Source organism: Macaca nemestrina, chromosome 2 (assembly GCF_043159975.1).
Source record: "Macaca nemestrina isolate mMacNem1 chromosome 2, mMacNem.hap1, whole genome shotgun sequence".
Classification (NCBI taxonomy): Eukaryota; Metazoa; Chordata; class Mammalia; order Primates; family Cercopithecidae; genus Macaca; species Macaca nemestrina.
In genome coordinates this window covers 1,750,648-1,765,231 of record NC_092126.1, presented here as the reverse complement: position 1 = coordinate 1,765,231, position 14,584 = coordinate 1,750,648, and the positions used below count along the sequence as shown (strand labels likewise).

General features: G+C 46.6%; 2 protein-coding genes, 1 non-coding gene and 1 pseudogene across 8 annotated transcripts in view; 3 read left to right on the top strand and 1 right to left on the bottom strand.

Annotated features, from left to right (window-relative positions):
• Positions 1 to 13,764, bottom strand: part of LOC105470783 (phosphatidylinositol glycan anchor biosynthesis class X) — a 34,510-nt gene extending 20,746 nt beyond the window's left edge. For 2 of the 5 annotated variants that reach the window (XM_011723019.2, XM_011723018.3), the window contains exon 1: positions 3,753 to 3,885. Coding sequence is in view for 2 of the 5 variants with exons in the window: in XM_071090579.1 (XP_070946680.1) it covers positions 13,620 to 13,641 (22 nt within the window). In the remaining 3 variants the exon portion in view is untranslated. Of the gene's footprint in view, positions 1 to 3,276; positions 3,621 to 3,752; positions 3,886 to 13,619 lie in introns of those variants that run through there. The other 3 variants (XM_071090579.1, XM_071090578.1, XM_011723017.3) reach the window with 3 other exon arrangements.
• Positions 437 to 473, top strand: LOC112424796 (U7 small nuclear RNA; annotated as a pseudogene).
• On the top strand, positions 4,212 to 10,673 carry LOC105470784 (centrosomal protein 19). 2 transcript variants are annotated; one of them, XM_011723020.3, is made up of 3 exons: positions 4,223 to 4,458; positions 7,874 to 8,073; positions 8,982 to 10,673. In XM_011723020.3, the coding sequence occupies exons 2-3, from the start codon at positions 7,932 to 7,934 to the stop codon at positions 9,341 to 9,343; spliced, it is 504 nt and encodes a 167-aa protein (XP_011721322.2). In that variant the 5' UTR covers positions 4,223 to 4,458; positions 7,874 to 7,931; the 3' UTR covers positions 9,344 to 10,673. The 2 variants fall into 2 exon arrangements, with proteins under 2 accessions (XP_070946681.1, XP_011721322.2); XM_071090580.1 differs by lacking the exon at positions 7,874 to 8,073 and having other exon boundaries at positions 4,212 to 4,458.
• LOC112424786 (U6 spliceosomal RNA) lies at positions 7,636 to 7,742 on the top strand. Its single transcript, XR_003015725.2, has one exon. It is a non-coding gene; the product is annotated as a U6 spliceosomal RNA (small nuclear RNA).
• Positions 13,765 to 14,584: the final 820 nt, after the last annotated feature.

Below are 14,584 nucleotides of genomic sequence, written 5' to 3'. Positions count from 1 at the left end.
CAAAACCAACAAAACACACACACACACAGAAAACTATATATTACTATATATTATTTGCATAATCCTGTTATTATCGTTGCATATTGCTGAATCCATTCGATGTATTTCTGAAAAGATATATTAAGAAAAACGATGCGAAGGTGAAACTATCTGAAGGAATGAGAAAAGAATAGAAAAAAATAACATTTTTAAAATAACATCTAACGTGCTAGAGATCCTCTACTTGATGCTTTCGTATGTGTTTTAACTTTCACAATCTATAGCAAAATAAGCAAAATTACTGCCATTTGTTTGCAGGAGGAAACTTGAACTTCTAAAGCATTAGTAAATGGCCCTGGGTCATACAACTAACTACCTGACCGAATAGAAGAAAGGTATGCCTGACTTTTAAAGCCTAAAATACTTCCACTTTCAACACTAAAATTGAAAGAGATTTTAGTGTTACAGCTCTTTTAGAATTTGTCTAGTTACATTTCACTGGAAAACCTCCAACCCTCAAAAAAGAAATTGTATTTGCTTTGGAGAAGCATATGATCTTTTCCCAAATAAACAAATCCCCAAATCCCATATGTATCTTATACTAATCCAGATTTTTATTTGTTCTTTTTTTATTTTTATTTATTTATTTAGTTTTTTGAGACGGAGTCTCACTTTGTCGCCAGGCTGCAGTGCAGTGGCACGATCTCGGCTCACTGTAACCTCTGCCTCCCGGGTTCAAGTGATTCTCCTGCCTCAGCCTCCGGAGTAGCTGGGACTACGGGCACCCACCATCACACCCAGCTAATTCTTGTATTTTTAGTAGAGATGGGGTTTCACCGTGTTAGCCAGGCTGGTCTCGATCTCTTGACCTGGTGATCTGCCCGCCTCGGCCTCCCAAATGCCAGGATTACAGGCGTGGGCAACAGCACCCAGCCAAGGCTCTACCTCTTAAAAAAAAGAACAAAAAGCCCAGGCGTCGTGACTTATGCCTGCAATCCCAGCACTCTGGGAGGGCGAGGCGGACAGATCACAAGGTCAAGAGTTTGAGACCATGCTGGCCAACATGGTGAAACTCTGTCTTTACCAAAATACAAAAAATTAGCCAGGTGTGGTGGTGTGCACCTGTAGTCCCAGCTACTTGGAAGGCTGAGGCAGAAGAATCGCGTGAACCTGGGAGGTGGAGGTTGTAATGAGCCGATATCACGCCACCGCACTCCAGCCTGGCGACAGAGCGAGACTCCGTCTCAAAAAAAAAAAAAAAAAGAGAGACAGGGCCTTACTCTGTCACACAAGCTGGAGTGCAGTGGCATGATCACAGCTCACTGCAGCCTTGAACCTCTGGGCTCAAGCAATCCTCCTACATCAGCCTCCCAAGTAGCTAGGATTACAGGCCCACACCACCACACCTGGCTACTTTTACATTTTTTTGTAGAGACAGGGTCTTGCTATGTTTTCCAGGCTGGTCTTGAACTCTTGGCCTCAAGCAATCCTCCCACCTCAGCCTCCCAATGTGTTAGAATTTCAGGTGTGAGTCGCTGTACCCAGCACAAATCCAGATTTTTCTTCATCATGTTTAATTTTAACAGGGGTAGGGTGGGAAGTGAGGGCTACTATCCAACTATAAATTAAATTAGAAGAAAAATTATTAACAGGTTTAAATTCTATCGGTATGTACACCAGACAGCAGTTGATCACTGGGACCGGAGAAAGGCTAATTTACAAATAGTATAGCAAATACTAGAATATTATGACTTTAAAGGCAAAAGTACCACTTTTAAAAAGAATTTGTTGGATATGAATTTACCTTCAACATTTTTCCTCTTAAATATTACTTTGGGGCCGGGCACGGTGGCTCAAGCCTGTAATCCCAGCACTTTGGGAGGCCGAGACGGGCGGATCACGAGGTCAGGAGATCGAGACCAGCCTGGCTAACACGGTGAAACCCCGTCTCTACTTAAAAATACAAAAAACTAGCCGGGTGAGGTGGCGGGCGCCTGTAGTCCCAGCTACTCGGGAGGCTGAGGCAGGAGAATGGCGTAAACCTGGGAGGCTGAGGCAGGAGAATGGCGTAAACCTGGGAGGCAGAGCTTGTAGTGAGCTGAGATCCGGCCACTGCACTCCAGCCTGGGTGACAGAGCGAGACTCTGTCTCAAAAAAAAAAAAAAAAAAAAAAATATTACTTTGGTTGTGGTGAACTGGCTCTGGAAATTGACTCCTTTTTTTTTTTTTTTTTTTTTTTTTTGAGACGGAGTCTCACTCTGTGGCCCAGGCTGGAGTGCAGTGGCCCGATCTCAGCTCACTGCAAGCTCCTTCTCCCGGGTTCATGCCATTCTCCTGCCTCAGCCTCCCGAGTAGCTGGGACTACAGGCGCCCGCCGCCTCGCCCGGCTAGTTTTTCTATTTTTTAGTAGAGATGGGGTTTCACCGTGTTAGCCAGGATGGTCTCGATCTCCTGACCTCGTGATCCACCCGTCTCGGCCTCCCAAAGTGCTGGGATTACAGGCTTGAGCCACCGCACCCGGCCAATTGACTCCTTTTTACTTTTTTTCTTTTTGAGACAGAGTCTCCTTCTGTCACCCAGACTGGAGTGCAACGGCGCAATCTCAGCTCACTGCAACCTTGGCCTCCCTAGTTCAAGCGATTCTCCTGCCTTAGCCTCCCGGGTAACTGGGATTACAGGCCCACGCCATCAGGCCCGGCTAATTTTGACCCCTTTTTAATTATAAAATGCCAATGCTGGAAGCCTCTAGAGATGACCAAATCCAACTGTTTAAAAATTCTTCTGGCCGGGCATGGTGGTTCACGCCTGTAATCCCGGCACTTTGGGAGGCTGAGGAGGGTGGACCACCTGAGGTCAGGAGTTCAAGACCAGCCTAACCAATATGGCAAAACCCCGTCTCTACTAAAAATACAAAAAATTAGCTGGGCATGGTGGCGGGCGCCTGTAATAATCCCAGCTACTTGCGAGGTTGAGGCAGAAGAATTGCTTGAACTTGGGAGGCGGAGGTTGCAGTGAGCCGAGATCGCGCCATTGCACTCCAGCCTGGGCAAGTGAGACTCCATCTCAAAAAAAAAAAAAAAAGAAATTCTTGGCCTCATAATCCTTTGTTTAGATAAACTTGAAAACCCAGTATGTAAACACACAAGCAGAAATGCACTGATTGACACATACTAAATGGATCTAAATGGTACCAAGGATGACAGAAACATCCTCATTTTACAGATGGAGAAACTTGCCGGGTTTGTGCTTTCCTCCCGTCAAACCTTACCACTTTATTGTAATTATTCCCGCACTTGCCTGCCTCAGTAGTACAAGCAGTTTGCCAACTACTACTTGCACGAACAACTAGCAGTTTGCACGCAGTCCTATATTCGGTTTAGGCATTCTCAGGCCTCACAGGGCGCTAAGGCCTTGCTGGCCCCTTGGTGATCAGAAGCTTCGTGCAACCCAAGAGCGTCCCAAGACGCCTGACGGCTGACTTTCCTTCTCAGGACCTTAGTGACAGGGCGGCCAGTCCAGCCTGGGAACCGCAGGGCCCGAGCCCCACTCTCCGGAGACCCGGGATCCGCCGCAGAGCAAAGCGCACGGGAGCGCCGGGGGCGGGAGGAGGGCACGCGGCTCTAGCGTTTGACCTCCTCCGGCTGGCCCTGCTGATCTAAGTCCCGCGCCGGGTCCCCACATCCCCGCAACCCGCGGAGAGGCCGGGGAGCCGCGACCGCTCCCCACGCTCCGGCCCCCAAGCCCCGCCCGCATTCCGCAGCCCCGCCCCTTACCCGCGTCAGAGCGCGCGGCGCCGAGGACCGCGGGGGACCCGCGCGTGAGCCCGGTCGCCGCCCCGAGGAGCAGCCAGGCGACCGCCCGAACCGCCGCCACCCGAACCGCCAGGACGCCGGAGGCCGGACGCCCGAGAGGGGCGCGCGGGGCCAGGTGCGGACGCAGGAAGGGGCCTGGCTGCCCGCAGCTCCTACGGCGCGCTGCCCCAGATTTACCGGCCGGGACAGAGGGCTGGGTGCGCCCCTGGCGCCCGCGGTTCCCCGCGGCCTGTAGCCCCGGCCCCCACAGGTTCCCGGGCGGCGTGAGGCGGCCGTCCCGGCCCCGCCGTTCCCCTCTCCGCCCACCCGGGGGCGGGCGAGGAGCTGCGCACGCGCGGGGACGCGCGCCCGGCCTGTTGCTGTGGAAACGGCTCGGCCAGCGCCCCCCGGAATCCCTGCACGCCGAGGTGGGAGCCGGTGGACCGTGCCCCCGGCCGGCCCCACCTCCGCTTCCCGGTGTTTGAGGGTTCGGGCCTCCGGCCGGGGAGTTCACCCCTCGGGCTCGTCAGTAGGGCTGTGGCTGTGGCCTCTTCCTGCAGCGCCAGGCTCCGCCCGGCCTCAAAGTCGGCTTAGGTGCTTTCCGTGCGCTGCGGTTGGGTGGAAAAACCCACTCCTGGGTGTTTAGACGTTGGCCTGCAGAAGATGTCATTTCTGTATTTCTCTAAGGGTAAGAAAGCCAGCCTTGCACTAGTGGAGACGTGAGTAGGGAGAGAATCGTCTACCGATTGGGCGACATCCGTACCCTTAGGTGCTGTGGGGCTTCCCAACAAGATTGTAGGCAGTTCCTGATCTCTGGAGAGAGGAGTATTCGTGTCCAGGAAGAATAATTGTATAAACGTGGCCTCCTTCTTCCTGAACAGAGTGGAATCTGTAAGCAGGCCAAGAGAGCACAGGCGGCTTGGAGTGGAATAGAGGGCTCTAGAGCTGGTGTCTCAAAGGGGAAACAATGTATGTCAAAAGATACTATCCAAAACTGAAAATAGCCGGGCAAGGTGGCTCACGCCTATAGTCCCAGCACTTTGGGCGAATCACCTGAGGTCAGGAGTTCGAGACTAGCCTGGCCAACATGGCGAAACCCCGTCGCTACTGAAAATACAATTAGCTGGGCGTGGTGGTAGGCACCTGTAATTCCAGCTACTTGGGAGGCTGAGGCACGAGAATCGCTTGAACCCGGGAGGTGGAGGTTGCAGTGAGCCGAGATCACACCACTGCACTGCAGCCTGGGCGACAGAGCGAGACTTGTTTCAAAAAAATAAAAACTGAAAATGGTAGTATAAGCATGTTTCTTAAGAAATGGAGAGAGAAATTTTGGAAGGCATGCTTTTTAAAATTCAATCCGGCTCCGTATGAAGAGGAGTAGGGCCAAGGACTATAGTTTGTTGTTATAAGCCTTATAGAATTATTTTATATTCCAAATACAAACATTACTTCAACAAAAATTAAAGTTAAATTTTAAAAAGTCTAGTAAAAAAAACTACATTATTTGAGCACCAACTGCATACATCTTTGAGGAGTACAGCCATTGCGTCAGTGTGTGTAGTTTATATTGTGCCCAGTAGGTTCTAGTTTACTAACATCAAATTTTAGTTAGGTGAATTGGGAGTAGTATTCGTTGAAAAACAAAAAGCCGGGCGCGGTGGCTCACGCCTGTAATCCCAGCACTTTGGGAGGCCGAGGCGGGCGGATCACAAGGTCAGGAGATCGAGACCACGGTGAAACCCCGTCTCTACTAAAAATACAAAAAATTAGCCGGGCGCGGTTGTGGGCGCCTGTAGTCCCAGCTACTCGGGAGGCTGAGGCAGGAGAATGGCGTAAACCCGGGAGGCGGAGCTTGCAGTGAGCCGAGATCGCGCCACTGCACTCCAGCCTGGGCGACAGAGCGAGACTCCGTCTCAAAAAAAAAAAAAAAAAAAAAAAAGAAAAACAAAAAAAAAAAGGAAAAGAGAAGGAAAAGAAGGAGAAAATGGTGTGGGATCATTGCATCAGATTAGAGGTAGAGCACAGTAATTTTTTAAAGTTTTTTTTTTTTTTAAAGAATAGGCTTATCACGCTTTGGAGAGGCTGTTGTGCAGTGGCACCATCTCAACTCACTGCAGCCTCAAACTCCTGGGTTCAAGCGATTCTCCCACCTTGGCCTTTGGAGTATCTGGGACTACAGGTGCATGCTGCCATGCCTGGCCAATTTTTAAATTTTTTGTAGAGACATGGTCATGGTCTCACTGTGTTGCCCAGGCTGGTCTCAAACTCCTGGCCTCAAGGGATCTTCCCTCCTTGGCCTCCCAAAGTGTTGGGATTACAGGCCTGAGCCACCATGCCTGTCTCCATCTTTTTGAGATGGAATCTTGCTCTGTCACCCAGGCTGGAATGCAGTGGTACCGTCTCGGCTCACTGTGACCTCCACCTCCCAGGTTCAAGTGAGTCTCCTGCCTCGGCCTCTCAAGTAGCTGGGATTACAGGCACCTGCCACTATGCCCAGCTAATTTTTGGATTTTTAGTAGGGACGTGGTTTCACCATGTTGGCCAGGCTGGTCTTGAACTCCTGACCTCAAGTGATCTGCCCACCTCAGCCTCCCAAAGTGCTGACTGGGGTGAGCCACTGTGCCTGGGCTTATACGTGATTAATTTTCTAAGAGTAAAAATTCTCATGTCCAACAATAAGTGTGAATAATATGATTTTAGTACATCCATAAAATACAATACTTAGCAGTCGTATAAAATGTTACATTGTAGTAAAACATTTAATGACAAAATAATAACATATGTTGTTAAATTTGAACTTCAGGAAATAGCTTGTACGACCATGTGTGAAACATACTTAAACTATATGCCTAGAAAAAAGACTGGACACAATTAAGGGTGATTATTTTCTATATGTTTCCCCTCTCCTTTGCCCCCAGTATTCTACAATGAAGGTGTATAATCACTGCTAAGTATTTTATTAAAAGTATGTTCCTAATAGTGATTCTTCAGCAGAACTGAGTTCACGAAAATATCATACCCTATGCCACTTTACCTCAATGTTTCTTAACATTTACAAATCTTTCTGAGAATGTCATAGTCACATCTAAAGCACTGCTTAGGAGATTAAGTGTATTATTTGGGCATTGAGGGTGGGGAAAGGAAGAGAGAATAGTAAGTATTCATCTACTAATAGCTGTGCTTCTTGTAGCTAGAAGAATATCATATAGTGAGACACGTAGGCCAAAATAAAAGCCGTGCAGATGTTACTGACTTGTATATGAAGAAGATGATTCTGTATCAGGTCTGCTTTTTGATCAGGCTTCTAGACTGTAAGTGCTTATGAAAATGTACAGGTACCATCATTTTAATTCATAGCATTAAACAATGTATGGAATGCCTACTACTTTCCAGGTATTATGCTGAGATATTGTGGTGAAAAATGAATATGCCCCCACCCTCATATACCATATTGACTAGAAGGGAAGATAGATGATTAAATAAATAATAACGAAAAACTCTAGTAAAATAATTGGGAAAGTACAAAGGAGACAGCTCTGGACTGGTGAACCTCTCAGGACAAAATGATTAAGGTTAAAAAACTCATAGTACCTTGATACCGAGGATGCTTGATATGCCCTTTTTTAATTGATAAATAGTAAAGACCCTATAGGTCAGCTATTGGACTGACTTAGGGGTTCATATTCAATCTTCAGTAAGAGTGCAGTACACTAAGAGGTTCACACTGGATTGCATCCCCAGATTCACATATGAACAAGTCTATATCCTTGAGAACACCAGAGAGCCTTAGGGATCCAACAGATTGAAACTAACCCAGGACCAAACTGAACCTTCAGGGCAGCTCTCAAAATAGGAAGCTCTCTTTGTGGTCGCTTCAGCACACATACACCACAATTGGGATGATACAGAGAAGATTAGCATGGCCCCTGCGCAAGGATGACACACAAATTCATGGAGATTCTACATTTTAATTTTAAAAAAATATTGAGCTTCACAGGCTGAGCATCTGTGGCCAGAGCTAGACTAGAATCGGATCTTCTGGGGCAAAGGGGTGAGGGGAATGAATGACATTTATCCAACACCTAGTTGTTTTTTCCCTGTAGCAGGAAGTCATTATGCAACTTACACATTTCCATCAGATTTCCTCTGACTTACCCTGACATGTCCGTGGGAATGATGTGCACTGCCAAGAAATGTGGGATTAGGGTTCAGCCTCCAGCTATTGTCTTAATCTATGAGAGTGAAGTCAAGGGGAAAATTCGCCAGCGCATTATGCCAGTTCGAAACTTTTCAAAGTTTTCAGGTAACTTTTGTCTTATCTTGCCTCCTGTCTTAAATATTCTCTAAATACAGGTTCACATCATGACTCTGTCAGGGATTGGATGTGTGACACTGGATGAATTACTTAGTGTCAATGAGCTTCAGTTTCCTAATCTATAAAAGGGAATTTTTTTTCCAGTTTGATAATTAATAATCTTTTTGGGATTGCTACCTAGGTTAAATGATATAGCATTATGCAGTAATATTAATTCCCTTCTCTCCTTCCAAATGTTTTTTATTTGTAGTCTTAATATTTTATTAATACCACTACTGCTATCTAAAAGCTATAATATCACTTTTCTTCTCAGACATATTCTCCAGTTGAAAGTGTTTAATATCTCTACAAAGTGATTTTTAAGTTAAAGAAGTCGAAACTATATCTCTCCTTCTCCCACCACACTGAAAGCTCAATATAAAAGAATAGTTCGGCCGGGCACAGTGGCTCACGCCTGTAATCCCAGCACTTTGGGAGGCCTAGACGGGTGGATCACGAGGTCAGGAGATCGAGACCATCCTGGCTAACACAGTGAAACCCCGTCTCTACTGAAAATACAAAAAATTAGCCAGGCGTGGTGGCGGGCGCCTGTAGTCCCAGCTACACAGGAGGCTGAGGCAGGAGAATGGCGTGAACCCGGTAGGCGGAGCTTGCAGTGAGTGGAGATCGCGCCACTGCACTCCAGCCTGGGCGACAGAGCGAGACTCCGTCTCAAAAAAAAAAAAAAAAAAAAAAGAATAGTTCTACAAAATAATTCATTTCAATCAAGCCATTTAGCTACTTGACTATATGGAGATAATGCTTTCAGGGTTCAGAGTTTTTGTTCTATTTTGGCTGTTGCAGTAGTTTGTGGCGTATATGATGTATGTGGTATATAGTTTTCTTCTCTTTCCCAGATTGCACCAGAGCTGCTGAACAATTAAAGAATAATCCTCGACACAAGAGTTACCTAGAACAAGTATCCCTGAGGCAGCTAGAGAAGCTATTCAGTTTTTTACGAGGTTACTTGTCAGGGCAGAGTTTGGCAGAAACAATGGAACAAATTCGAAGGGAAACAACCATTGATCCTGAGGAAGACCTGAACAAACTAGATGACAAGGAGCTTGCCAAAAGGAAGAGCATCATGGATGAACTTTTTGAGAAAAATCAGAAGAAGAAGGATGATCCAAATTTTGTTTATGACATTGAGGTTGAATTCCCACAGGACGATCAACTGCAGTCCTGTGGCTGGGACACAGAGTCAACCGATGAGTTCTGACACCAACCACTCAAAACATGCATCAGGCCAGCAGAACATCCGTGTCAGAGTCAGCCGATGAGTTATGATACCAAACCCTCAAAACATGCATCGGGCCAGCAGAACATCCATGTTTATTACCAGACTGGTTCTGGAAAAAGCTTTAAAGAATACTAAATACATATGTGGGGTTATAGGGGATTGACCATGTTACTTTTCAAAACCAGGACATTTACAGCATCTACTAGGTAGGTGCAGGAGGAATGTGTGAAAAATAGAATAAAGGAATCTGCCTTTAAGGAGTTTACAATCATGCCGGGTGTGGTGGCTCACACCTGTAATCCCAGCACTTTGGGAGGCTGAGGCGGGTGGATCACCTAAGGTCAGGAGTTCAAGACCAGCCTGGCCGACATGGTGAAACCTCGTCTCTACTAAAAATACAAAAATTAGCCAGGCGTGGTGGCGGGTGCCTGTAATCCCAGCTACTCGGGAGGCTGAGGCAGGAGAATCGCTTGAACCCAGGAGGCGGAGGTTGCAGTGAGCCGAGATCACGCCATTCTACTCCAGCCTGGGCAACAAGCAAAACTCTGTCTCAAAAAAAAAAAAAAGGAGCTTACAATCTAACTGAAGATGTCAAAACTTGTGAAAAACTAATTAGCAGTATTAAGCAACAAAAACATTAGAGCCAAATGCATGATAAAGGCTAAAGAAGGCCAGAGCGTATATTACTGTAGAGTAGAATAGTAAGGGAAGGCTTTGTCCTTCAGTAAAGAGATAGGAGTTGGCCTGGCCCTTGACATAGTAGTGTTTAGGTATATGCTTATGTGGATTCCTAATAAGAGCAACTGAAAAGAAGGAGAGGTGAAGTAGTAAAGGGACAAGAAACAATTTTTTTTGAGGAACGATAAGCAAATTATAGTTTGACAAGATTGGGGGGCATATATGGTTACCAGGGCATTACCTCGTATGTGTTATATCTTTATATGTATTTATCTCTGGAAAAGCGTGCCCTGCAAAATTCCCTACAGCTGCAAGCAGATGTCACTTGATGGACAGAGGGGAATTCTGCCCCTCCGGTATCAGGAAATTACATATTAAAGACATTGTGAAATGCTGAACCTCTTCCCTTAAATAAAAGGTTTGTTTGTAAAATGGGAAATCCACCCATAATAAATGAACAATAGGCACTGCCAGTTTAGGTCTGTTCATGACTGGATCTGCAAGAGGGCATCTTCGTTTAACAACGTCTGTGATTTAATACGTTTATCCTTATTACAGTATTGTATAATTGGTAGAAATTCTGTTTTCTACAAGGAAATTGATGTTTATTAAATAAAACTGAAAATAATTACTCACTGTTTCTACCTGTTCACTTCCACTCTCCTTACCAGTAAGCGCTTCATTAAAAGGGAGCTCATTCTTGTGATATCACCAGAGTTTTGAAATAGTCAGATCTCATACATATAGTAGCCAAAGGGAGCCACATAATTTTCTGAATTAGAGATTTTTCCATATCTACATAGTATTCCTTTATTCTGTTGTATAGATATAGGTAGTTTATTTTTTATTTGAGACAGGGTCTCACTCTCACCCAGGCTGGAGTGCAGTGGCATGATCACGGCTCACCACAGCTTCAACCTCCTGGGCTCAAGTGAGTCTCCCCCCTCAGCCTCCCAAGTAGCTGAGAATACAGGTGCCTGTCACCACACCTGGCTAATTTCTGTATTTTTTGTAGAGACAGGGTTTCACCATGTTGCCCAGGCTGGTCTCGAGCTCCTGGGCTCAAGTGATCCGCCTCAGCCTACCAAAGTGCTAGGATTACAGACGAGCCACTGCGCCTGGCTATAGGTAACTTATTTTAAAATTTGTCCTTGGGTTGCTGGGCACGGTGGCTCACACCTATAATCCCAGGACTTTGGGAGGCCAAGGCGGGCGGATCACCTGAGGTCAGGAGTTCGAGACCAGCCTGACCAACATGGAGAAACCCCATCTCTACTAAAAATGCAAAATTAGCCAGGTGTGGTGGTGCATGCCTGTAATCCCAGCTACTCGGGAGGCTGAGGCAGGAGAATCACTTGAACCCGGGAGGTGGAGGTTGCAGTGAGCCAAGGTCACACCATTTCACTCCATCCTGAGCAACAAGAGTGAAATCCCATCCCCCCCCCAAAAAATTGTCCTCAGGTTGTTTTCTCCTTTCATGACTACAAACAGTGCTACAGGAAATAACCTTGTACATTCTCTGTTTTGCACATATGCAAGGATATCTATTAGATAAATGCCTAAAGGGGAATTACTAAGTATGTGCATTCTAAGTTTTAATAGATGCTAAGTTGTCTTCAATGGACCTTCATCCATTCATTCATTAAGTATTTGTAGATAATGAGCACCTACTACATTCTAAGCCTGTACTGTTCTGGAGTTTGGGTTACAGCAGTATATACAACAAAGTCCTGGGTTTACAGTTGGGGAGCAGAGACATAAATGCATAGAATAGTGTCATCAGATGATAAGTGCTCAAAAGAAAACAGGGTGAAAAAGAGAATGATAGAGGGGATGGGAGCCACTGTTTTAGATCATGTGATGAGCAAAGGCCTGAAGGAGGTAAGGGAAAATTGGTATGCATTTCAGGATTAGCAGGGAAAGGTAAGTGCACTACCCTGGGGCTGGAGTGTGCCTTGCATGTTTGAGGAGGAGCAATGTGGCTAATACAAATTGTGCAAGAGAAGAAACGGTAGGAGATGAGGTTGGAGTGCGTTTTACCAATGCGTAGTACTTACTATGAAGGTTGTACCAACTTAAACTATCAGCAATACATTTGAGTACCCCCACTTCCCCCATATACTCATCAATGGAGAATGTTACAAACTTTTCAAGTTTTGCCAATTTTGTAATATAAAAGTGGTATCTCATAGTTTTGATTTGCATTTCTCTTATTTTGAGGGGGTCTGAGTATCATACATTTAAGAGCCTTTTTTTTTTTTTTAAAGACTGAGTCTCAGGCCGGGCGCGGTGGCTTAAGCCTGTAATCCCAGCACTTTGGGAGGCCGAGACGGGCGGATCACAAGGTCAGGAGATCGAGACCATCCTGGCTAACATGGTGAAACCCCGTCTCTACTAAAAATACAAAAAACTAGCCGGGCGAGGTGGCGGGCGCCTGTAATCCCAGCTACTCGGGAGGCTGAGGCAGGAGAATGGCGTGAACCCAGGAGGCGGAGCTTGCAGTGAGATCAGATCCCGGCCACTGCACTCCAGCCTGGGCAGCAGAGCGAGACTCCGTCTCAAAAAAAAAAAAAAAAAAAAAAAAGACTGAGTCTCTGTCGCCAGGCCGGAGTGCAGTGGCACAATCTCAGCTCCCTGCAACCTCCACCCCCTGGATTCAAGCAATTCTCCCACCTCAGCTGCCTGAGTAGCTGGGACTACAGGCATACACCACCATGTCAGGCTAATTTTTGTATTTTTAGTAGAGACGGGGCTTCATCATGTTGGTTGGCCAGGATGGTCTCGATCTCTTGACCTCATGATCTGCCCACCTTGGACTCCCAAATTGCTGGGATTACAGGCGTGAGCCACCACACACAGCCAAGAGCCATTTTTTATTAAATAACTTAAGTACTTTGTTCATTTTTTTGGTGGGTTGCTGGTCTTTTCCTTACAGGTTTATTAAAGTTGTTTATTAAGGAAATTAGTCCTTAGTCTATGATATAAGTTGCAAATATTTCCACCTTGTCATTTTAAAAAGTTTGATATTTTTTCCAGGTAGAATGTTTTAATGTGGTAAAATGTATGAATATTTTCCTCTACACATCTGCACCTTTTGTCATATGTAGAAAAACATTCCCCACAAGATTTTTTTTTTTTTTTGAGATGGAGACTCACTCTGTTGCCCAGGCTGGAGTGTAGTGACACGATCTCGGCTCACTGCAAGCTCTGCCTCCCAGGTTCAAGCGATTCTCCTGCCTCAGCCTCTCCAGTAGCTGGGACTACAGGCGCCGCCACCACGCCTGTATTTTTGGTAGAGACGGTTTCGCCATGTTGGCCAGGCTGGTCTCAAACTCCTGACCTCAGGTGATTCACCCGCCTCGGCCTGGGCCTCCCAAAGGGCAGCCACCGCGCCCTGTCAAGATTATTGATTTGAAATATCATCTTACCCGGGAGGCGGAGCTTGCAGTGAGCTGAGATCCGGCCACTGCACCCCAGCCTGGGCGACAGAGCAAGACTCTTTCTCAAAAAAAAAAAAAAAAAAAAAAAAATATCATCTTTCTCATATACTAAATTCCCACATGCATCAAATAGTTACCTTTTAATGATGTCATTATCATCTGCAGCACACTTCCCAATTCGCGTTTTGTTTTTTCTTTTTGAGACGAGTCTCGCTCTGCCGCCCAGGCTGGAGCGCGGTGGCGCGATCTGGGCTCACTGCAAGCTCCGCCTCCCGTGTTCACGCCATTCTCCTGCCTCAGCCTCCCGAGTAGCTCGGACTACAGGCGCCGCCACCGCGCCTGGCTAATTTTTGTATTTTAGTAGAGACGGGGTTTCACCGTGTTAGCCAGGATGGTCTCGATCTCCTGACCTCGTGATCCGCCTGCCTCGGCATCCCAAAGTGCTGGGATTACAGGCGTGAGCCACCGCGCCCGGCCATGAATTATTATTATTATTATTGTTTTTTTTTTTAAGGCAGCTCTATAGAGACAGAAAGAAGATGACGGCTGCCTGGGACTGAGGCTGGGAATTGATTACGGCTGCCTGGGGCTGAGGCTGGGAATTGATTACGGCTGCCTGGGGCTGAGGCTGGGAATTGATTACGGCTGCCTGGGGCTGAGGCTGGGAATTGATTACGGCTGCCTGGGGCTGAGGCTGGGAATTGATTACGGCTGCCTGGGGCTGAGGCTGGGAATTGATTACGGCTGCCTGGGGCTGAGGCTGGGAATTGATTACGGCTGCCTGGGGCTGAGGCTGGGAATTGATTACGGCTGCCTGGGGCTGAGGCTGGGAATTGATTACGGCTGCCTGGGGCTGAGGCTGGGAATTGATTACGGCTGCCTGGGGCTGAGGATGGGAACTAATTATGGCTGCCTGGGGCTGAGGATGGGAACTGACTGCAGGTGGGGATGGGAGATGATATTTTGGGAGTTGATGCAAACACTTTAAAACTGGATTGTGTCTTGTTTTCACAGTTCTATAAATTAACTGTAATTGATTTGTGCACTTAAAAACAGGTAAATGTTATGGCATATATTGAGCTATATAAATTATGTCTCGATA

What these genes read in the sequence shown, in the direction of transcription:
- LOC105470784 (XM_011723020.3), top strand. Translation starts at nt 7,932, where the DNA reads ATGTCCGTGGGAATGATGTGCACTGCCAAGAAATGTGGGATTAGGGTT. An exon ending in AAACTTTTCAAAGTTTTCAG is followed by an intron (nt 8,074 to 8,981) that starts GTAACTTTTGTC and finishes TCTCTTTCCCAG; the next exon opens with ATTGCACCAGAGCTGCTGAA.